The 21,449-nt window shown below is 65.2% G+C and overlaps 1 protein-coding gene across 5 annotated transcripts in view; it reads left to right on the top strand.

The window, feature by feature from the left end:
- Positions 1-276: 276 nt before the first annotated feature.
- The window catches only part of ATP2B4 (ATPase plasma membrane Ca2+ transporting 4), a 45,131-nt gene continuing 23,958 nt past the window's right edge, over positions 277-21,449 (top strand). Inside the window, exons 1-2 of one of the 5 annotated variants that reach the window (XM_035561334.2) lie at positions 277-472; positions 18,653-19,113. In XM_035561334.2, the coding sequence (XP_035417227.1) occupies positions 18,918-19,113 (196 nt within the window). In that variant the 5' untranslated portion in view covers positions 277-472; positions 18,653-18,917. Of the gene's footprint in view, positions 473-4,152; positions 4,260-4,910; positions 5,071-6,913; positions 7,245-13,953; positions 14,160-18,652; positions 19,114-21,449 lie in introns of those variants that run through there. The other 4 variants (XM_035561335.2, XM_050715398.1, XM_035561336.2 and 1 more) reach the window with 4 other exon arrangements.

Below are 21,449 nucleotides of genomic sequence, written 5' to 3'. Positions count from 1 at the left end.
GGGGGTATATCAGTACAGCTCAAAGGGGGGGGGCACCCACACCCCAATGACGATGGGGGGGGGGGGGGTCCACGGCGCCGGGCAGGGGGCTGCGCATCGCAACCGCCCCCCCCCCCCCCCCCCCCGGGGGGTTTGCACGGAGGGGTCTGGGGGGGGGGGGAGGAGGGGTTGGTGTGCTCGCACGGGAGGGGGGTGGGGGGGGGGGGGCGAGGACCCCTCGTGCCCCTCCCCGTCTCCCTTAAGCAGCGGCGGGGCGGGCCGCCACCTTAAGAGGGCCCCTCCCCCGGCGGGCTGGGGCCAGCCCGGCTCGGCACGGCTCGGCTCGCCGCGGGTTGCCATGACAAGCAGTTTCTCCCGCTAGCTCCGGAGCTCGCCGCCGCCCTCCTCCTCCTCCTCCTCCTCCTCCTCTTCTTCCTCCTCCCATGGCCTCCCGGGGGGGCTCCGCCGGTAGCCGGGGCTGGGCGCCGAGCCGGTGAGTTTGGTTTGTTTTTTTTTTTTGGGAGGGGGGGGTATTTTTTGGGGGGGGGGGTCTTGTCCCGGTTGCACGCAGCGGGGCCGTGCCGAGCCGGGTAAACGTGGGGGAGGGGGGTCGCAGCAGCTGCCCCCCCCCCCCCACCGGTAGGAGGAGGGGGACCCCCCCCCCCCCCTCCTTTTTGACCCCCACCCCCCCGCCCTGCAGCTGCTGCTGGCCCCGGGAGGAAGGGACGGAGCGGGGCCGGCAGCGCAGCAGGTGGGATGGGGGGGCTAAAACGGGGGGGGGGGGCTGTCCTGTGTCTTGGTCCCTTATCCCCCCCCCCCCCCCCCCCGGGGGCGATGCGCATCCCCCAGGCTCGGTGCTGCGCGACCCCAAATGGGGGGGGGGGGGCCTTTGAAGGGGGGGGGGTGAGAGTCTTGGGGGGGGGGGGGTGAAGGTCTCTGGGGGGGGTCTTTGGGCAGGGGTGAGGGTCCTAATGGGGGGGGTACACCCTGTTATTTTGGGGGGGAAGGAGCACTGCCTGCGTCCTGCAACTTGTTGCTCGCCCTTTTTTTGGGGGGTCGGGGTTACGGGGGGGGGGTTGTGTGTGGGGCTGCCGGTCCCGCCTGTGGCCGTGTGGAGGTGCTGGGGGGGGGGGGGACACGGGGCCGGGGGGGGGGGGGGGTGCAGGCAGGAGGAGCAGGGGCAGGATGCGGCCGCTGCCTCCAGCCCCGGGCACGCCGCAGCCTGGCAGCGGGGCCGGAGGGATGGGCAGAGGCAGCGCAGGGCGGGGAGGGGGGGGGCAGCGCCTTGCGGCAGCCCAAGGACGGTGCAGGGGGGGCTGTCGTCTCGTGTCCCCCCCCCCCCCCCCCCCCTAAAAAAAAAAAAAAAATCCCTTTCCCTTGGGGGCTGCTTGCTGCTTGCCCAAGGCAGCTGATCGCATCCACAGCAGGAGTGGGGGGGGGGGGGGGCAGAGAAAAATGGGGAAAATAGGGGAAAACCGAAAACCGGTGAGGCTGTGGCCCCCGTGGCCAGCAGCTCTGGCTCCTGCCCCTGCCTCCAGCTTTCTGCAGCGAGGTCCTGGATCCGCAGTGCTCCGTCACGCCTGGTGTCCACCAGCACCCCGAGCATCCCCCGTGGGCGCACGGCACCCCCGGCCATGACCCACTGGGGTTTGGGGGTCCCGAGGTGCCGGTGTGGGGCTGGGTGCCCCCCCCCCCCCCGCATCGCCAGAGGCGAGCTGGGTGCTGGGAAGGGCGCGGGAGGAGGGACAATAGGTTATTGTCCTCTTATCTCTGGAGACCTGAGCTTGGGTGGGGGCTCGGTTTGCAAACCTCAAAGCCACGCAGCCTGTTTGTGCCCGGCGGGGCGGAGGTGGGGGCTGGGGGTGCTGGGGGGCACCGCTCCGTGTCCCCACCCTGCACGGCTGCGATGCTGCTGTGCTCCTCCATGGCACGCCGGGCTTGTGCTGGCTGCGTGGCTCCAGACGGTGCCCTCGACCTCAATCTTTTGCTTCCCTGAGCGCCGAAACGCACCTGAATTATTTCGTGGGGAGCGGGAGGAGCGGACGGCCCCGCGTCCCTCCGGTCCCATCCTGCCGCAAGGCTTTGTCCTGCGGGCAGCCCCTGGGTGCCCGGCCCTAGGAATTGCCACCCCAGTCCCCTCAGGGTGGCTTTGGTGGCTGCAGGTGTCCCCCCCCGGCCACAGGTCGTGCTCTGCGGGGATGAATGGAGAGAGCTGGGGGGGGGGGGGGTGTCCTGGAGGCCTCCCAAAAGCCTCGTGCCCTTTGCTTCCCCGCAGCCGTTGACTCTGCTCTCAGATATGTCGTTTTCCTGCCCCGTGCCAAAGCCGGCGCAGCACCGCCGTGATGGAGGAGGTGCCCGTGCCGGCTGCGTTCGCCTGGGCAGGGCACCGGAGTGGCCACACAGAGCTTCCCCATTCCTGCAGCGGTCCCGGAGCGCTGTGCCCAGTGCCGTGCCCAGCCCCTTGGGGCTCGGGCTCCTTTCCCGACCCACCCTCGCCCGCAGCAGGGCCGTGGGTGCTGCACAGGGGACGCTTTTGGGACCCCAGCACGGTGCTGGCGCCTTCCCCGGGGAGACGAGCTCGCTGGGGCGACGCTGCCAGAGCTGCAGGTAGAGACTTGAGAGGGCGCGGGGTGGTGCGGTTGCTTTTTTTTTTTTTTTTTTTGGTATTTTTTTGGTTGAGATGGTGACGGAGGGAATTCCCTGCGCTGGCTGGCGTGCCGTGGGTCTGGCTCCTGCAGTGCCGGGGATCCCCGTGCTCTCCGGCGCCGAGCCGCGCGTCCTGCCCTGTGCCGTGCCCACGGAGCTGGCACCCGGCGCTGGGAGCGGCCGCGGGGCAACCGCAGGTCCTGGGCAGGGTGAGTAACAGCAGGGAGGGACTGCTGCTCCTCCACGCCATTGTTGTGCAGCAGAAAGCACCGGGGTGGAGCCGTGCACGGAGTTTCCCCCTTCCTCAGGGCCTTCCCTGGCTGCCCTGAGGAGCTGCCGGCACCTTCCCTGCCCGCACCGTGGCTGCGGGTTCCCTGCATGCTCCTTGCTCACCTCCTTGTATTTATATCTATATATACATCAATAAAATATATAGATATTTATCCTCGCTAGGCCATGAGTTTACCCACAGCGGTCACCAGCCCCTGTTGCAGCTCCAGGAAAGGAGCCTGCAGGGATCTGGGGGACGCGAGGAGCCCGGCGCCGAGCGGCGGCTCTAGGGCGAGCAGCGGTTCCCCTTATCTCCTGCTCTCCTTATCTACCAGCTGCTCCCCTTATCGGCTGCTCCCTTTATCTTGCTCCCCTTATCTACCTTCTGCTCCCCCCCCCCCCCTGGGGCTCCCGGGCCCCTCCCCGGCGGGGGCAGGCTGCGCCGCGCTCGGCAAATCACTGCTGCTCTCCGAGCAGGGGGACGCCGCGGTGCCTCGATGGGCTGCGGGTCTGGAGGGATGGCCACCGCGTGCTCCGAGAGGTGCCACCTCCTCCGGCGTCCCCAAATCCCTCTCTCTCATCGGAGGCCGCTGGGATGGGAGCCAAGCGGGCTCGGGGACGCGGCGTGAGGCCGGGACGCGGCTGCCTGGTGGCTGGGGGAGGTGGATGGAGGCGGCGGTGGCGTTGCTGTCGCACGGGTGGAGAACCGGTGGAAGAGGAAAGAAATCGGCCTGGGTGAGCTGGGGAATCGAGCCCGTCCCTGTCGGCCTCGTGCCGTGGCCAGGAGAGACCGAGGACCCGTCCCGTGGTGCTGGAGGTGCTCCTGGGGGAGGCAGGTCCCAGCTTTGGGCGCAGTGGGAGGGGAAGGGGCTCCTCTCCCCGGCCTCCCTGGTGAAAAATCCTCCTTCTGTGCAAAATCCTCCCTCCTACAATGAGGGGGGGACCGCAGTGGCCGGCTGGAGGGGGTAAAACGCGGGTGGTGGCACCCTGTCCTCCCTGCCCCGCTCACGTCCCGGGGTGCAGGCCCACGGTGCAGCTGTGGGAGCCCCGCTCCCTGCTCCCCGCCAGGGCTTTCCGAGCCTCAGCTAATGAAACGTCCAACTTTGATGTTTTAATTAGTCGCTTTTGGCTTTAATGCGGAGGGGATAATAGAGTTTCCGTGGACTTATAAATCCTGCCCCTCGATCTTTTCATTAGAAAAGGGGAGGGAAAAAAAAAAAAAGAAGCTAACCCTGGGTAGGGAAAGGAAGAAAGCAAAGGCAGGAGACATGCGGAGCGCATGACGAGCGGCTGGTGTGTCACTCGCCGGGATGGGGACTCTTTAAAGCGCTAATTAAGCAACCTAGATCCTCCGAGAGCTCCCCGTGAGTAACAGCTGAGTGCGGTGCCCTCCTGCCTGGGAGCTTCTGGCTCTCGGTTTTACCCGGGGGAGCCGAGGTGTGGGGCTGGGCGTTGGGGGTGCGGGGTGTCCTGGGCAGGAGCATTTCTGCGCGTGCCACGGAGCTGCTCCGGCACGGCCACCCCGGCACGGGGACAGGGACCTGGGGGACCCTGGCACGAATGTACGGGGCCACGGAGCGCTTCCAGGCTGCCCCCATTGGGGGGCCTGTCCTGTCCGCAGCCCCCGTGCCCCCCGCACAGGCTGGGGTACGTGGGGACTCCTCGGCAGGGTGGTGGAGGCCGAGTGCAGGATTTGGCCGCCTGTCCACGCTTCTTTGTGCCGACGGGGAAACTTTGGCTTCCATGGCAGGGATGAGTCGGCAGCCGGGCACCAAAAGCCAAAGGACCTGGGCGCTCCGGCGTCCCCAGGCTGCGACCGCCGTGTTGCTGGCATGCAAATCTCTATCCTCTTTTTTTTTTTTTTTTTTTTAATGCAATTAATGTATATTTTCCCCCCCGCCAAAGCAATCGGGGTCTGCTGGATGCAGCGAGCCGCTGGGGTGCCTGGGCAGCGCGTCGGAGCCCTACCCGGAAGAGTTTGGCCGGCAGGGGATGGGGAGGGAGGAATCCGATCCCGATCCCTCCCGCTCGCCGACGGGAGCTGAGCGCGGTGCTTCCCGGGGCCCCGTGCTGGGCCTGCCTCTGCCCCCGTCCCGGCGGCCGGGGGGGGGCTGCACCCCGCGTCCCCCCGACTCCTCCGCCGTTGAGGCCGCTGCCGGCTCCTCTTTGTCTCAGGTGCGGAAAGGTCAGCCCTGCCTGACGCGGCGCCGTCCCGTAGGGAGCTGGGAATAAGCCGGAGCCTTGTGCCGCGGGGTCCTGACCCCAGCATCCTCCTCCTCCTCCCCACGCAGAGGAGGAAGGCTTGGTGCTGGGGAGCATCGCTCCGCTCCGTGCCGATGCTGGCCGGGGGCTGTGTCTGGTGACGGGGGGGCGGTGGGGAGGGCTGAGACCCGAGGCGATTGCTCCAGCAGTGACAGCCCCAGAGCCTCCCCCTTGGCCGGGGCTGGGAACTGAAAGCGCCGCTCGCGGCTCCTGCGCTCCCCAGGCTAAAAATAAGCTCGCGGCGCCGAGGCTGCTCGGCCCGGGGGGGCTGCTGAGAGCTCGGCCCCACCGGGTGCTCGCGGGGTCTGGCCGGGGCTCGCTGCGACCTTTGCTCTTTGAGCGGCGGATCCCCCGCTCGGGTTTTCAGGTCCGGGCTCAGATTTCGGGCAGAAGGCGGCCGATTTGGAGCGCCGCTTCCTAAGATGCTACTTCAGGACCCCGCTGGGCAGCTCGGGCACCGTTGTCCCCTTGCTTTCCCCGGCTGTGGTGTTCGCCCTCCCTCTCGTGCAGCTTTTTTTTCATCTTCTCCCTGCTTATTCCTGCGAGTCGCCGAGCTCAGAGGCGCCGATGCTCCGTCTCTCGCCCCGGCCCTCCCAGGGACATAGCGGCTCGGCGCTCCGGCTTTTTCTCTCTTCCTTCCCACCTTCTTGCAAGCGACTTAAAAGCAACCCCGGGTTAGTGAAGCGCTCGGCTGCTCCGGGCAGAGCTCGGGCTGCGCTGTGCAGATGCTTTTTACCCGGCGGTGGCAACGCCGCTCACGTCCGCGTGCCATCCATCAGGCTGCCACCGCTGCGGGCAGCCAAGGGACGCGAGGACACGCGAGAAGATGGCTCAGGCCTCCGGGCAGCTTCTGCCTCGGCTCCCTTTGGAAGCCCCAGCCGTAAGGTTTGCTGTGATAGCTGAGCTCGGGGTGACGTGGGAGGGGGACGGATCCGGGTGTGATGTGCTGGAGGTGCCGTTTGGACAGCAGGGGCTGTCCGGGAAGCTCCCGGTTCTGGGCGCACCCACCCAGGAGGAGCCACACGTTTCTTTGGAAAAACGCTGTGAGAACCCGCAACAAAAAAAATACGGGGTGAAATGTCCTGGTCGGTAGCACCCGGCTGGCATTGGAGGAGCCCCAGGAGGGCTGCGGGAAGGCAGAGCCTGGGCCTGGCGAGGGTCACGTCGCTCGTGCCAGTCCTGCTGCTGCAGAAGAGGAGGAAAGCTGCAGCAGCAGCCCGCTGGTACGCGTTACTCAGTGCCGGGATTTATCCCGCGTCCGGGCGGAGAGACCTGGCTGCCTCTGCCCGGGGGCACTGGGGAAATGGGGGGGGGGGGGGGGGGGGAGTGAATCAGCTGCGGGGAGCTGGGACCGTAAACCCGGCTTGGCTGTGGAAAAACTGAAAGCGCGGCTCCTCTTTCCTGGGTGTCCTCGTGCAGACGTGGCTCTGAGTCACCGCATCCTGCCCGACGCCGCCTGGGGAAAGCGCAGGGGCCGGGCTGCTCCCCGAGCCGGTGACACCGCGGGGACCTCTCCTGTGACCCGAAACACCCGCGTCCCCCTGGCCGTGCTGCCAAAGTGTGAAAGTGCCCAGCCCGCGTTTTCCAGGGTGACTAGTGCCGGCTATTTTTAGTCGTCCGGGCTCGGCTAAATGATGTCTTTTGAGTTTTATTTGAGGGAGGAGGGGTGAAGCGGGGCTATTTCCCAAGTGACGAATTGCTTGTGGAGCTGACCCCAAATGGGCTATCCAAAACCAAAAAGGGCTGGAACAGCTGAGAGCTCGGGCAGCTTCCTTCTTGGAGAGCATCGTGCTGCGCTCCTCCCTGAGCGAGCTCCTTGGGGAAGGAGAAATCCGCCTTCCCTGGGGGGGAAGCCGAACCTCATCCCGCTACCTGCTCGTGCGTCCCGGGGGATGCGCTGTGCCCCCGAGGACCAGCCCTGGGAGCGCCGTTCTGCTCCTCAGGGGGCTGACTCTGCGGGCTGCTCTTCCCATGGGCGGCTGGAATTACTCGGGTGTGTGCCGGGTGCCAAAACGCAGCCGAGCGCGGCTCCCGGAGGAGAGGCTGCTTTGCCTGCTGGGGAAGGAGGCTGGAGCCATGCTCTGCAGGTGCATTTTTTGGGGAGGCTCATCCGGGGTGGTGGAGCGGTGGCTGCTCGGGTACCTGGTGGGTGCTCGAGGGCTGGGTGCCGCTGTGGGCTGGGCTCTGGTGAGCCCAAATCCTTCAGCCTCGCGTTCTGCCTCCGCTCATCGCTGGATTCTCTGGTGTTGAGGCTGTAGTGCTATCTCCTGTCCTGCTGCCTTTAATCTCGTTTAATTCATTGCGTCCCTTCTTGGCGTTGTTTTTCCTCTCCTCCCGTCTCTCCCTGTCCATGCCTGCCATCTGCAGACGCGCTCGGCTGCCGTGCGCCAGGCTTCACCTCGCGCTGACGTCCTGCGCCGCGTTTATCTGCCTGCCCGGGGTGGAGCAGGCGGCGTTTCCTTGTTTTTCTCTTCCCTGCAGCATCTGCATGTTTCTCTGCAGGGCAGCAGCCGGGGGAATCCTCTCGCTCCTGCAGTTGAACGTGAAATGCATCAAATCCGTGCAAGACGCTGCAGCTCGCGCTCCTGCGGCGCAGGGGGGCGCGTGCAGGGTCTCTGCTGCTCTCCCCGGACAGATGCTGCCTGGAGGCTTGCGGTGTTTTCCTGCCCTGCCTGGCACCCTGCTCAGGGACTGTCCCTTTTCCCTTTGGAAAGGACAATGAGGGATCCTCCCTTCCTCCTGCTGCTCCTCTGGCCGCAGCTGCCTGCAGCCTCGCTGTTTCCCAGCCCTGCGGCGTGCGCAGGAGCCTTGCTGCGGTCCTGCCCTGCTCGAGGGATGGGTTTGGGAAGCAGGGACCCGGAGGAGAGGGCAGGGCTTCCCCAAACCTCTCTCTGCCCTGCAGCAGGAGGTCGATGGGCAGGACGAGGAATCCTCTGTCACCCCTGTGCCGTGCTGCTCGGCTCAGTGGCAGCGAGCGGGGAGCCAGCAGCCGGCTCAGCACCATCCGCTCGCTTTATTCCAGGCAGATCCTCTGGCAGCAGAACGCCCCGATCGCTGCAGTAATCTCCTGCCCTATCGCTGCTAAAGCCGCTATTATCCCCAGATTAGTGCTGGAGCTTCGATACCCACCTGTACGCGCGCCTCTGCTAGGCGGGGGCTGCCGGAGCCGCGCTGCCCGCGGGTCCCGTGAGCGCGAAGCGGCGACCGTCCCGCTGTCACCTCGGGCGACCTCGTGGCTCCGAGGCAGTTTGTTCGGAGGGCAGGGAGCGCCGCTCGGCCACTTTAGGGCGGCTGGGTCTGTGCTAGCTGGGGCATGGCTCAATGGGGGGCTTGGGGTGCTGCACCCCCGTTTAATGGGGTGTCCGTGGCGAGGGGGTGCCCTGAGCATCGCGCCTGGCTATGCTGCGAGGGTCGCTGCCCCCAAGCTGGTTGTTTCTTGGTGTTGCTGTGGGTTGACGGCAGGATTTTAATGGTGCGAGCTGCAGGTTTGCATCACTGCAGGGTGCAATTTGTGGGCGTGAAAGGTGCGTGCGGTGACAAAATCTGGGAGGTGGGTGAGTGCCAGCGGGGCTGGGAGGCACCCTCAAGCTGGGGGGGGACACCCGTGGGCAGCAGGAGCCTCGCCGGCAACTTCATGCTGACCCTTAAGGATAGAGCTATCCCAGTGCCTCTGGGTTACTGGTGCAACTGGGAGCTGCTGGGGCAGTGCCCAAAGCACAGCAGGAGGGAGCATGGGGGGCTTGGGGCGCAGCGCAAGGAGGGCGCTGGGTCGGGATGGGGCCGGGCACAAGGGTGCGTGTAGGGGTACGGGGCCGTGGGTCCCATCCAGTCTGGTGACACCGAGGGGGGGCTGCCCCCAGCTGCCAGCACCCGTCGGTGATTTTGGGGCTGGCGCAGAGCAGCGCAGCCCGGTGTGAGCCTCTCCGCAAGGGCTCAGCCTCGGCAGGATGACTCTCAAATCTATTGGCGCTTTAATTAAGGCACGCTAACGGTTTTCAGATGCATTGACACCTAGCGTAGGCAGAGGACCTAATAACTCGGGGAATGTGTTAGCTGCCTGTGGATTACCTTGGGGCTGTGGCTGGCACTTGTGGGAAGTGCAGCTCTAACAAAGAGGCTTTGAAGAATAGACCCGGCGTGCGCTTTCCCTGCTCGGCCCCGCATGCTCTCCCCATGCCCCCCCTGCACTGGAGGTGCAGGACGAGGGGGTGTCCCGAGGCATTGAGGGGTGGGATTTCGGCTATGGGAGAGCCGGGGGGCAGCAGTGGGGTGAGGGCTGGGTGCTGCGTGGCTCACCCCGTGTGTGGGGTGGGTGCCCCTTTGCCCCCAGCCTCTCCGTTCCAACCTCACTGTTCAGCTCCGGCACCGTGCCAGCGAGCCCCTCTCCTTGCTGCCATTTCCCTCCCCATTCCCTCATTTAGGGCTTTATTACTTTTCTTTTTTTTTTTTTTTTTTAAAGCAGATTCCTGCTATTTGCTTAAATAGCTGCTTCTCCAGCCCCGGGCCGTGGGGGAGCCTGGTGGGGCCAGGGCGTGCGCGCACTCTCCCGCAATATTTTGCATTATCCTGAGCAACTGGCTCGGATTAGCTATTCCTTCCCCTGCCCCTCCCCGTGCTCTCTTGGCCCATCTGGCTCTCCTCTCTTATTTATTGGTACATATTTTCCAGGCTCTGATTTGCCTCTTCTGCAAAGCCGCCGCTCTGCCCAGATTTGATCTCCCGATGATATCACGGGCTTCGCTCGGCGAGGGTCTAATTTGGTGCCGGGGATGCAGGGCTTTCTTCCCTCGTATAAATATTGCCTTTTGGTCTTCTGCGTCGCTCCCTCTCTCCCTCCCTCCCTTTAATTAGACTTCTTACTGCATGGAACAGTTTGCAGTTATATATGGAAAACAGCCTACACTTTCCCAGGAGCGGGGCATGTCGGGAAGGGAAGCGGCGAGCAGCCGGCGCGCTCGCCCTGGGAGCGCGGGTGTTTTTCCTATCGCAGGCACGCTTCTGCCGGCGTTGCTTTTTTAACCCTTTTGGGGCGAGGAGGGGGCTCGCAGCCCCCCAGCCTGGTTGCTTACCTTTCCCTTTTATCCTCCCCAAATCCCCGCCGTTTGTTTGGAGCTCCGAATGGAGAAGCCCGGACGTCCCGGTGGCGCAGCGCGAGGGAAACCCGCGAGCATGGGTGGGAGAAGTTACCCGTGATGTGAGCCGGAGCCGACACCGTCGGGAGCAGTGGGGACGGCCACCCTGTCCCCAGCCCGTGTGGCAGTGTCCCCTCGGCCGTGTCCCTGCTGCTGGCCTTGGCGTCGGGCACCCAGCTTGGGGACGTGCCCCCGGAGCCGTCCCTGCTGCCCTCCAGCACTGGGGTGGCCGGGCTCGTTGGGGTTCCCCTCTGCTGGGGTGCACTCACGCTTTGGGGAGACCCTGGGCGTCAAGCCACTTGCTTGCGCCGTGGTGCCAAACAAGCTCTGCACCCCCTGCCTCAGTTTCCCTTGCTGCGAACAGGGGGGATTTTTTTTATCGCTGTTTATTATATTTTTTTTTGCGCGTGCTCTCTTTTCGCCAAGGAAGCGGCTCGTCGCGCCGGCGGAGAGGTTAGTGCTGCGCGCCCGCCGCCGGCATCGCTCCCCGGGGACACCCCGCGGTGGGGCAGGGGGCTCAGCCTCCTCCCCGGTGATGAAGGGCCCCCCGCAGCACGCAGGGAGGGAAACCAAAACCCACCCCAAGGGAGAGCCTGGCCATGGGATGTCCCCCGTGGGTGCTGGGGTGCGTGGGGCCAGCGGGGTGCTCACCGACCCCATGGGTGACAGCAAACACAGCCGATGCTTCGCCCGGCTGCTGCTGGAGGAAGTGGCGGGGCCTATTTTAAGCCCCCGGGGATGTTCAGGGTAGGAATCCCCTCTCCCTGTGTAATCCTGCTAAAAATACCGTGGCTGTACCCATGCGCCCCGGCCGCTCGCTCTCTGCTTCTCTGGGTGTTGTTTTGCCTGCGAGACGCCCTCGTGCTCCGTGGGTCGGTGCCTGCCTGCTACTTTATTTTATTTTAAGCCGAGCTGTTTCTCCTCTCCCTGAAGAGGGTGCAGGAAGGTGGGAGTCGGGACTGCCGGGATCTCCTCCCGGCTGGAGGCTGGCGGAGGGCTGCAGCTGCCCCCGGCACCTCGCTGCCTCAGTTTCCCCACCCGTGTATGGTGCAGGGGGGCAAGGTCCAGTCTCCTCTGGGACGTTGCCATTGTGATTAACGGACTATAATTAATCCCCTCCTGCACGCAGGGCTGCTTTGACTGGGAAGGAGATGTGTTGGAGCCACGGGGAGCTCTGGTCCTGGGGCTGCGGCAGTCGGAGCCCAGCAGGTTCCCAAATCAGGCTGGGTGGGGGGGGGCCAAGGGGCACCCTGAGGACTCGGTGCGGGCTGGCTCAGAGTGGCGATGGACGTGCACCCGGTGGCCAAATCTGATGGGTATCTGCAGGGAGCAGGGTGAGGGGGGGGACAGCGGGGATGGAGCTGGTCCAGGAGCCTGGTTCTGGTTGTTGGGCCAGGGTCTGGGGCTGCCCCTGCCCCTACAAACGGCTGCGGGGCAGGGAGCACCCCGTCCCTTAGGGAAGGGCTCCTGGCTCCCCCCGTCTGGCTTTCTGCACGCGTTCTGCTTTAATCCCACCCTCGTGGCCTGCGCCCTCTCCTTCGGAGCGTGTCTCCCCCAGCCTGGCCAGCACTGACGTCCGCTTCTGAGCGACGTTCCCTGCCTCAGCGCTTCGGGAGCCCGGCCTCCGAGCATCCCCGTGCTGGGCTTGGTGTGGGCTCGCTGGGGGGCTGCGGGGTGACCGGCCAAAAACCCAGGGCCGGGTCTGCGGCGGGGCCGGAGCGTGGCGGAGGTGCTGTGGGGTGCCAGCGTGGGGCAGAGCTGTCCGCCCTGCTCCCCTCGCCACGGGGGAATCGCACAACAGATCCAACTGGGTTTGGAGGAGAAGGGGAGGAAGAAGAAAAAAAAAGAAAACAACTTGAGTTAAGAGTTGCCCAATAGTTGGCCAGCTGCTGCCTTATCACCGCACGTGGTGCCTGCGATGCTGGGGCAGGAGGAACCAGTTTCCCGGTGCTGAGCAGGAGGGAGGAGCAGGGGATGAAGGCCGGGGCTCCGCACCAGCGCGGCACGGTTGGACACCGCCAGCTTCGATGTCGCAGCCCCCAGCCCCAGCATCCGTCCCTCTCTCAGATGCACCCGGGGCTGCAGCACCCTCCGAAGGCACCCGGCCCGGGGGGCTCCAGGTATTTGCGTGCAGCAGAGGCTGGGGCTCGCTTTGGGCCTCCTCCTGCATTCCTCCCCCTGCCCGACGGCTGCGCTACCTTGTAAAGCACAAAAGAATAATGAGAGGAGCCCGGGTGATTTAGTGCAGGCGCCGGGAGAGAAATACCAAGGCCTTAGATGGAAACATTCCCCTTGACAGCTCGCCTGGAGACTCCCTCCGATTTTTTTCTTTTTTTTTTTTTTTTCCACCCCCCTGAAATTCCTCTGCCCGCGGTGGCGCGGGGAAGCCCAGGAGCGCGGGCAGATTCCTGAGCCCCCAGCGCAGAGGCCTCTGCTCCCGCCACGCGCCGGTGGCTTCGGCACATGGATGCCCCATGTGGGAACCCCGGGGCCAGCTCCGGGGCTGGCATTTTGGATTTTGGGGTGCTGTGCTGGGGGGGAGCTGCGTCCGAGCTTGTCCTGTGGTGCCGCAGCGCGTCCGGTGCTCTCCTGCCTCTTCGCCGCTTCTTTTGCAAGAGGCGATTGCTGCCTTGGGCGTGCAACAAACCAGTTTCCCTACCTTAGTGAACAAGAGGCGAAATAGGAGCAAATGTGAGCGGCAGCTTTAATTAGTGGGCTGCTGGCAGCTGCTCGTGCTCCCTGCGGGGGGGGGGATGCGCCAAGTGGCTGCGCTCCTGGAGCAGGTTGCATCTCGCTGCCCCTCACCTGCGCCCTTCTCCTTCCCCTTGGTGTTTCCTCGTGGCTCAGCCACCATCCCATTCCTCCAGCTCACTGCTTTTGGTCCCTGCAGCCCTGTGGGAGGCGGAGGAGGAGGAGGATGCGTGATGGTGTGAGGCTGCTGGGGTGGGATGCTGCTGCCGCATCCACGGGGGTCACGGTCGCGTGGTTCGTGTCCCCGTGGCGGCTGTGCGGGGCGGGCGCTGCGCCCTTTCTGTCGCCCCCAGATCTGTGTGGTTTTGTGGGTGTCTTGGTGGGGATGGGGTTGGGGTCAGCTCTGCCGGCGCTGGGCTGGGCTGGGTGCGGGAGGGGATCTGGGCTTCGTGGAAGCGGGGAGCAGCTGGTGGCTTGCTGCCCGCGGGGACCCATCGTGCGTGGGGACGAGCGGGTGAACCCCCCGGGGGTGGCAGCTCTTGGGGACGTGAGCCCTGACCCATCCAAGTCCCCTACCCGGGCACTTGGCATCGGCCCGGTGCATGGGTGGTGGCTGCGTGGGAGCCTGCTCCACGTGGGAATTGGGGAATTTGACGTGCTCAGGTCCCCCCCCTTCCTACAAGATGAAGGCTGGGAGCTTGCTCCCCATCAGTGCAGAGGGCACAAGGGGTCTCCCCAAATCGCTGGGATCTCCCCTGCCTTTTGGCTTTTGCATTTCCCCACCTGCCGGGGACATCCCCGTACGCGCACCCCGGGGTGCCTGCAGCCTCCCACGCATCAGGCAGCTGCAGGTTGGGTGGCACCGGGGTGGGGGGGGGGGGGGGTTCCTGCCGGCGGGTGCCCCGCAGCCATCGAATGCCACCGTCCCCTCCCCTGGGGCTCCGTCAGCCCGCGGCGCTCGGCGAAGGAAGCGGATGCTGCGGTGGGAGGTGGCAGCAGGGAGGGGACATCCCGCGGGGGTGCCCCGTGGCAGGGGGGGATGCTGGGGCACCCCCAGATCAGGGGAAGGAGGAAGGAGAGCCCGATCCTGGCGTGACTGGGGAGCAGGAGCGGTGGGAGCGGGTCCTGTTCCCTCGTTGCACGGGTGGTGGTGCAGCGATGGAGCCGCCCAGGTGATGGGTGAGTGCGAGCCTGGCGGGGTCTGTCTGGGGGTGTTTTGGGGTGTCCCTGCTCTCTTATCCGCTCCTCTAACCCCACTGCACGGTGCGCGGCCTCTTTCCGTGGCATCAGGGCGGAGGGCTGAGGTTCCCACGCCGTGACCTTCGCTGCCTGCTGACAGGCCCTGACCCTGCCTCTCGTCTTCCTGGGCTGAATCGCTCGGTCCTGAGGGTGGGAATCCTGCGGAGGACGCACCGGGGGCTGCCCCAGCCCCCTCGGGATCCGTGCACCGTGCCCCCGGGGCGTGCCATTTGCAGCCACGAACCAGCTCAGCGATTTATGAGCACCTCTCCCCCGAGGAGTGTTAGTGCACCGGGGGAGATAACGCGCCTGGAGCCGCCTTGGTTTCCTCGTGGGTGTCCGGTGCCGGTGCCGGAGGGGTTAAGCGCGGCGCTGGGCGAGGGGAAGGCTCCCCATGGGTGTTGCTGGGAACGAGGAGCGGAGCCGAGCGTGCCGCTGCCATCTGCACATTGCGATTTGGTGAGTGTGCGGGGAGGGGCCGCGCGCCCCTGCCCCGGGGCTCCCCTGCCCCGGGGCTCCCCGGCCCCCCGCTTCCTTCTGAGGGGGGGAGGGGGGGGGGAACGGGGACGGTGCGGGGTGGGCGGCGGTGGGCGGCTGCGGTGCTGCTCCAAGCATGTTTGGGGGGCAGAGAAATGCCCAGGGGGCTGCTGCTCGCCCTGGGCACGGCGCTTTGGCCAGGGGGGCCCTGAGGTGGGAGTTGGGCAGAGTGCTGGGGGGCGCGGTTGTGCCCTCCCCGAGCCCCCCCCCCCCCTTCCCCCCGGGCTGGCCAAGAGCAGCTCCTGCCCTGGGCTTTTGGATCTGTCGGAAGCAGGCAGGGTGCGTCGCGCGGAGCTGCCCGCTGAGCATCCCCGGTGCGCGTCCCCGTGTGCGGGGCTCCCAACGCGCTCCCCAAGCTCTTGCTCCATCCCCACCACGAGGGGCTGCAGCGCAGCAGAGCCCACCTCTCTCCTCTCCCACTGATCTGTCTCCTCTCCAGCAGCTCCTTGGCTCAATGGGGTCCGTGCATGGTGGGAGCAGAGCTGGGGAGAGCAGTTCAGTCTCTCCCTGGATGCTTTTTTAATTTTTTATATATATATATATTTTTTTTTTTCTTCCCATTTGGCAACATAAGCAGCATCCCTGGCACAGCTTTCTGTGGGCTTTGCCATGGCAACCTCCAGCAGCCAAAAGCTGCGGAGGAGACGGCCCCCGTGGCACGGCTCGGGGCTGGGGCAGCAGGGCAGGTGCTTGGGGGGGCAGGAACTCCATCAAAGGGGCTGAGGTTTGCTCAGGGGGCCTCATCCTGCCCGGCAGAGCTGGGGTTTGTGGCTCTGCTCACCCCCGGGTGGGTGGGGAGGCAAATGGGTTTGGTTTTCCTCCCCATGGCGGGGGGGGAGATGTTTGGGGCTTTCTGGAGCAAAACGCAGAGGAGATTTTCCCCATCCTTTGTGGGTTTAACTTAAAAAAAAAAAAAAAAAAAAAGCCAACAGCTGAGCTTGGTTGGGTTGGCTACCAGGTGCACGGCGCTGGGCTCGCTGGCTGCCTGCTCCAAAACAGGGAGGATTCGCCTCAATCTGCAGCACGGGGACACAGCGAGCGCTCATGGTGGAGTCCCAGGAGAGCTGGGGACCCGCGGCGGCATCCCGTGGCGTGGCAGCCCCGGGGCTCGTGCTGGGGAATTCGGGTTCCCGAGCGGGTTTGCGGGCGCATCCCCGTGTGCCTGCTGCTCTCCGTCGGTCCTGCAACAGCTGCCCGAGCAGGCATCGCAGCGAGCCCTCTCAGGGCTTGCTTTGGAGGTGTCACGCAGGACGTGCCCGGCTGATTTTCACTCCAGCTTGGCTTTTTCTCCCTGGGGAGGGAAGCCGTGAGCCCCCGGCACGCGAGCAGCGTCACCGCGGATTGTGCCGCGGATGCACTTTGTGATTTTTTTGGGGGCTGGGAGCACCGCCCAGGCTGCTCACGGCGCTGGTGCCTGCAGGATGGGGTCCAAATCCTACATCCTCGTCCCTCTCTGAGCAGCCTGCTTCCTCTCCCCCCGTGTTTAGGGGCAGGCGGGCTCCTTTCCTCGCACCGGTGGCCACCACGGCGCGGGACGGTCACGCCGGCGCGCACCCAGGGCCGTGCTGGCCCCGGCGCAGGCGTGCGGCCGCTCTCCCCGGCCGGGCCGGAGGTGTAATGCAGCCGTTTATTATTCCGGGCAGGTTCGTCTGCAGCACTGCATCGGCTTCACGGCTCCCTGGCAGCCGCTGCCTCCTCCCCGCCTGCTCCCTCCGCTCCGTGCCCCGTTGTCCCCTTGCCGCCGCGCTCCGGGAGCGCCTCCTTCCCGCTGCCACCACCGAGGCCCTCGTCTGTATGGGGACACCGGGAGGTGACACGGCAGCGCTGGCCGCTCCTTCGGGCTCCCTGGCTGCGTCCTCCCACCCGCCCTGTGTTTTCTTGCTGTGGGACGTGTCTGCGGGGTGCCCAGCGTCCCGTAACCTCTGCCTCCCTCGCTGTCCCCACGGGGGCCTTCGGAGAGCCCGTCTCCCTCTGCAGCGCCTGGAGGCTCGGGAAACTAATTACTGAGCTACGGCCAGCCTGCTGAATGCTGCGGGAGTCGTTAGGCACTCATTAGTGTTAGGTCTTTGAGAAGCTTCAGCGCAGCTCTCCACTTGCCTGGGATGGATCCTGCCCAGCCCAGCCAGGGAGCGGAGGAGCCTGTCCTGTGCCGGCAGGACGGGGCAGAAATGGGCCAGGAACGGGTCTGGGACATGGGACCGTGCTCTGTCCCCAAGCTCTGGGGCCAGGGGGTGCTCAAAGAGCCACCCCCTGCCAGGTCCCTGCTTTCTCCTTGACCACCGGAGTGAGTCTCGGGGCTGGTGCTGCGGCGGGCAGGAGCTCGCCGCCGCCCTGGGCAGGTAACGATGGGTGCCCCGTGGCTCCTTCGGGGGTAATTACGGGCTAGGCCGTCACAGTATTAATTAGCCGCCTTTTTCTTAGCCTCTCAGCTCCCTTCAGAAGACGTTAGTGACTGTGAAAGAGGGGGAAAATTAGTGCGCCGAGGTGGGGGGGCATTATCTTTTTTTCTGTTGATCAGCGGGAGTCTGCTTAATTGCATCAGCCGTCTCCTGCCTCCCACCGCCGGGCGCTTTCACGCCGTTAGATGACGGATGAGCTCGGCTCCCCGAGGAGCTGCGCGTGGCGACGGGGCTGGGCACGGCCAAGGATGCTGCTGCTCCAGCTCGCTCCCTGCTTTACGGGGTCAGGGGGCAGAGCCAAGGCTCTGTATGGGAACGGCAGCATCCCCATCCCATTTCCACCTTCGGCTGCTGCATGGGACCCTCCCGTGGCGGGCCCGTTGGTGCCTGTTGCCTCCTGATAACTCTGCGGCCACCCGGGCGTTACCGGTGGAGAGGGACCGGTGTGGGGGGCCAGGCTGTGGGGCGGGGAGGGGGCTGCTTTTTTTCGGGATCCTGCTGTTTGAGGGGTTGCTGAACCGGTACCGCTGGGGCTGGAACTGGGGGTGTTTGGTGTGGAACTGCCCAGGCTGGTGGGTTTGCAAGGGTGGTGGTCGGTGCTGGAGGCTGAGCTGGGGAGCGGAGCCAGAGGGGGCCTTTGGCAGAGGGAGCCCTCGATCCCCTGGTCCTTGCTGTGCCCCAGCTCTCTCCGTGTCCCCGGTGGCCACCAGCACCGTTCCTCCTGCTCCTGGTGCTGCTGTGGGATCCATCCCTAAGCCCTGGGGAAGGGGGATGCTCACATCACTGCCTGGTCTCATAGATTTTTGGGGTTCTCCCACCCTTGCAGTGGGGCTGGCAGCATTTGGGGGCTTTAAGGGATCCGGCTCCTTGCAGGCTGCGGTGCGAGAGCTCGAGCAGGGCACAGAGGGAGAGCTGAGAAGGTGCCATTAATGCAAAACGCTCTTTATTTCGGAGAAACCCGTGGGTTTTAGCAGTTTCCTGATGGATCTCTCGGCGCTCAAAAGCCTGCTGGGTGCTGCGAGCCCCTTTCTGTCGGCTGCCTCGGGATGCTTTTGCTTACCTGTTGCCAGCGCCGTTACCAGGCGCTGCCTCCCTGGGACCGCGGGGCGGAAACAGCTGTTTTCCACTGCCGAGCTGTATTTTTAAACCCAGCTCAATGGGAGCATTTTCGGGGCCAGCCAGCTGTGGGCTGAGCGGAGAACCACCTGGCCGCCCTTCCTGCCCGGCGGGCTGGGCCGAGCTCAGCTTTCACCGGGGTTTTTTTTCCTCCAAAAAAGCCAAACCTTGGGGTTTTGGGGCAGAGCCTTCTTTTTTTTTTTTCTTGCTTTTTTCTTTAGCAGAGCCGGGTGAGCCCGCGGTGCCGCCGCGCGCCTCCGAACCGTGCCGCCTCCTCTTCCTACCCGTACCCATCCCGCGGGGGCTGCGCGCATCTGGCCGCAGGCCCCCCGATGACCCCCTCCTCCTCTTCCCATCTTTTTTTTTTTTTTTTTTTTCCAGCTCCAGTTGCTGTGGTATCCAGGGAGCCCTCCTCCTGCCGCGGGAGATGCACGCCGGGCGTTGCTAAGGTTGCCTCCGCGGTAACATGCGCATCCTGTTTACACCTGCATCCGGAGGAGAAGGGCTCGGCTAGAGGCACCGCTGCGCCCGGGCAGCCCCCAGGGACCCCCGCGGGGCCGCCCCCAGCTCCCTCCCCAAAAAGCCGCAGCCTCGCGGCCGGCCCCTGCGTCCCGGCGCCCCGCGGCGCCGCTGCCGCCGGGTCGAGATGACGAACAACGTGGCCGACCACCACCCCGGGAACTCGGTCGCCGAAGGCAACCATGAGGGGGACTTTGGGTGCTCCGTGGTGGAGCTCAGGAACCTCATGGAGCTGAGGAGCGCCGAGGCGGTCGCCCGGCTGAACGACTCCTACGGCGGCGTGCACAACGTCTGCAAGAGGCTGAAGACGTCGCCCGTCGAAGGTAAGCGGCCGGCCGGCGAGGTGGGATGGGTTGGGGAGCTCGTGGCTGGAGCTGTCGGGCTTGAGGCGCTCGTGGCTGAGCTCAAAGCGCGGTTCCGTCGCGCCGGGCATCCTCTGTGGGTCTCGGGGACGTGGTTCCATGCCTCCTGGTGAAAATAGGATGGCTGGTGGGGTGTGAGGGGTATGGGGCTCCTCTCCCAGCCCCGCTGCTGCCCCGAGCGTGGTGCTGGCCTTTCTTCTGTTTAATAATTCACAGCGCTGCGTGGGATGTGGGTGAAGGGGGTGTAAAGGTTGGAGAGCGCTCAGCGGCATGGGGACCTTGTGTGTGGTGTGGGCGTCTCGGCCAAAGGTCAGGCAGCACGTCCCCAAGGCGCTGATGGGGACGGGGAGGTGCCCGTAGCCCCGTAATTTTAGGGCTTCTTCAATGTGAACTGGAAGCCTGGGTTTGGGTCCACCTGAGCATCGTAGGTTTGAGCGGTGGTGGCCGGTTTGGTGCCCCCCTGGGGGTGCTGGCTGATATTTGGGGAGTTTGGGTGGAAGGACGTCACTTCTCCTCCCCGTTTGCAGGGGTGGCATTTTTGGGGCCCCCTGTATGGAAGCAGGGCCGGGCCAGGTGCTGAGGCTCCCAGCCTGGGGTGTCTTTGGGTGCACCCCCTCCATGGTGTTCAAGGGGTTCTCTCCCCGCGCCCCTTTTTTTCCAGCACCACAGTGGATGTGTGGGATGGGGACGTGGGGTGGGGACGTGGCCACCCCACGGCCCCGCAGCCTGGCAGGCTGTTGTCGCTGGGGCTGGGAGCTGGGGTTAGCGTGTTTCCCAGCTGTGAGCGGGACCGGGAAGGGGAGACAATCCCGGGATGTCATTAGAGAAGGGGGGGGAGTCCCGGTGGAAATACCAAGTCCTGACCGCAAAACAATGCGCTTGGCCGTGCCAAAAGGTGAGCGCGCTTTTGGGGGCGGGAGGGGAGTGGGGCGGGGAGGGAAGCAAACCCAAAAGGCCCTGGTCTGGGAGCTCAAGTACTGAGGGGACGCCGTGTGATCCCGATTCAATCCCTGCTTCCAGGCCTGAGCCCCTGCTCTGCACACGGCTGTTGCTTTGGAGGTGACCCCTGTGGCTTGTCCCAAACACCGTCCTATTGAGCCCAGAGAGCAGAAGGAGGTTATTTCCTATGAGCTGGGATATTATTAGGAAAAGTGAAAGCCCAAAGCACTGCTTGGCTCCTGCCGTGCTGGGTTTGCCTCTCCGTGCTCCATGGGGAACCCGATGGGGCTGTGATGGTGCCCAGCGAGGGAAGCCCCAGAAGAAGGGAGCTGCAAGCCCAGCGCTGCGCCCTGCCCCGATAATGACCGGGTGGGATGCCCTGGCCAGGTTTTAGGGCAGGATGTGCAACTTAGGGGCTTCATCCTCATAGGGGGGAATCTCCCCGTGCGCAGGACGTGCAGCCTGGGGGCTTCCACCTCATAGGGTGGGATCTCCCCTTGCACCACTGGTTTTGGCAGGGGTCTTTCCAGTATGGGGGTCTCCTCTTTGCCTTTTGCCCAACGAGGTCTTGGTGGACCCCAGCCCCTTGGGGGTCCTGCAGAAGGGGTGACCCCTTTCTCCCCATGCCCACCGCACACCCGTGAGGGACCGGCCTGTCCCCGACCCCGCTGCTGGGCATCCCGGGGTGGGAAGGGGAGCGGGGCGGCAGCGCGCAGCGGGGCTGAGTCACCGCTCGGAGCGGCTCCCGCCGGTGTCCCCTGGGCGACGAGTTGTGTCGGCGAGTACCGCCCTGACTCACCGCGCTCGTCGTGGCAGCTCTGGGGCCGCTGCCTCCTTCCCGGCCTCCACCCGCGGGGCTGCAGCAAGGAGCCTGGCGTGGGGGGCCTCCTCCTGGGGAGGCTGGCTCTGCTGTGCCGAAAAGCAGCTTTGCTTCTGCTCTGCCAAGGTCTCCCGTGCGCCCTGCTGTCCTGCTGGGGGGGGGAGTAACCAAAGATCTACATCGTCAAAATGAGGAAAATGGGGTGAATGGTGGTAGGATCATAGGAGAAGCCTCCGCAGAGAGGTGGAGGCCAGGCGGGGAGGTTTACCCTGCGGTCCCTGTTAGCCTCTGGCCTGGAGGAGTACAGAGCTGTGGTGCCTCCCCTCTGATCTGGGAGCAGCGACTGCATGGGCACTTTGTCCTCCTGCTGCAATTTGTGGCCTCCACCCCAAATTGCTCACTGCCCCCCTGCGGGGTCCTATCCAAACCCTGCTGTGGCCCCAGCGAGGAGCGGTCAGCTGCTGGGCACGCTGCATGCCTGTTGCTCTTTGCAACCCTTCCTGCCCATACAGATAAATTAAAATCCACCCCAACCTCA

This window comes from Cygnus atratus, chromosome 24 (genome assembly GCF_013377495.2).
Source record: "Cygnus atratus isolate AKBS03 ecotype Queensland, Australia chromosome 24, CAtr_DNAZoo_HiC_assembly, whole genome shotgun sequence".
Classification (NCBI taxonomy): Eukaryota; Metazoa; Chordata; class Aves; order Anseriformes; family Anatidae; genus Cygnus; species Cygnus atratus.
Note: the sequence above shows the minus strand (reverse complement) of the source record. Positions and strands in the feature narration are given on the sequence as shown.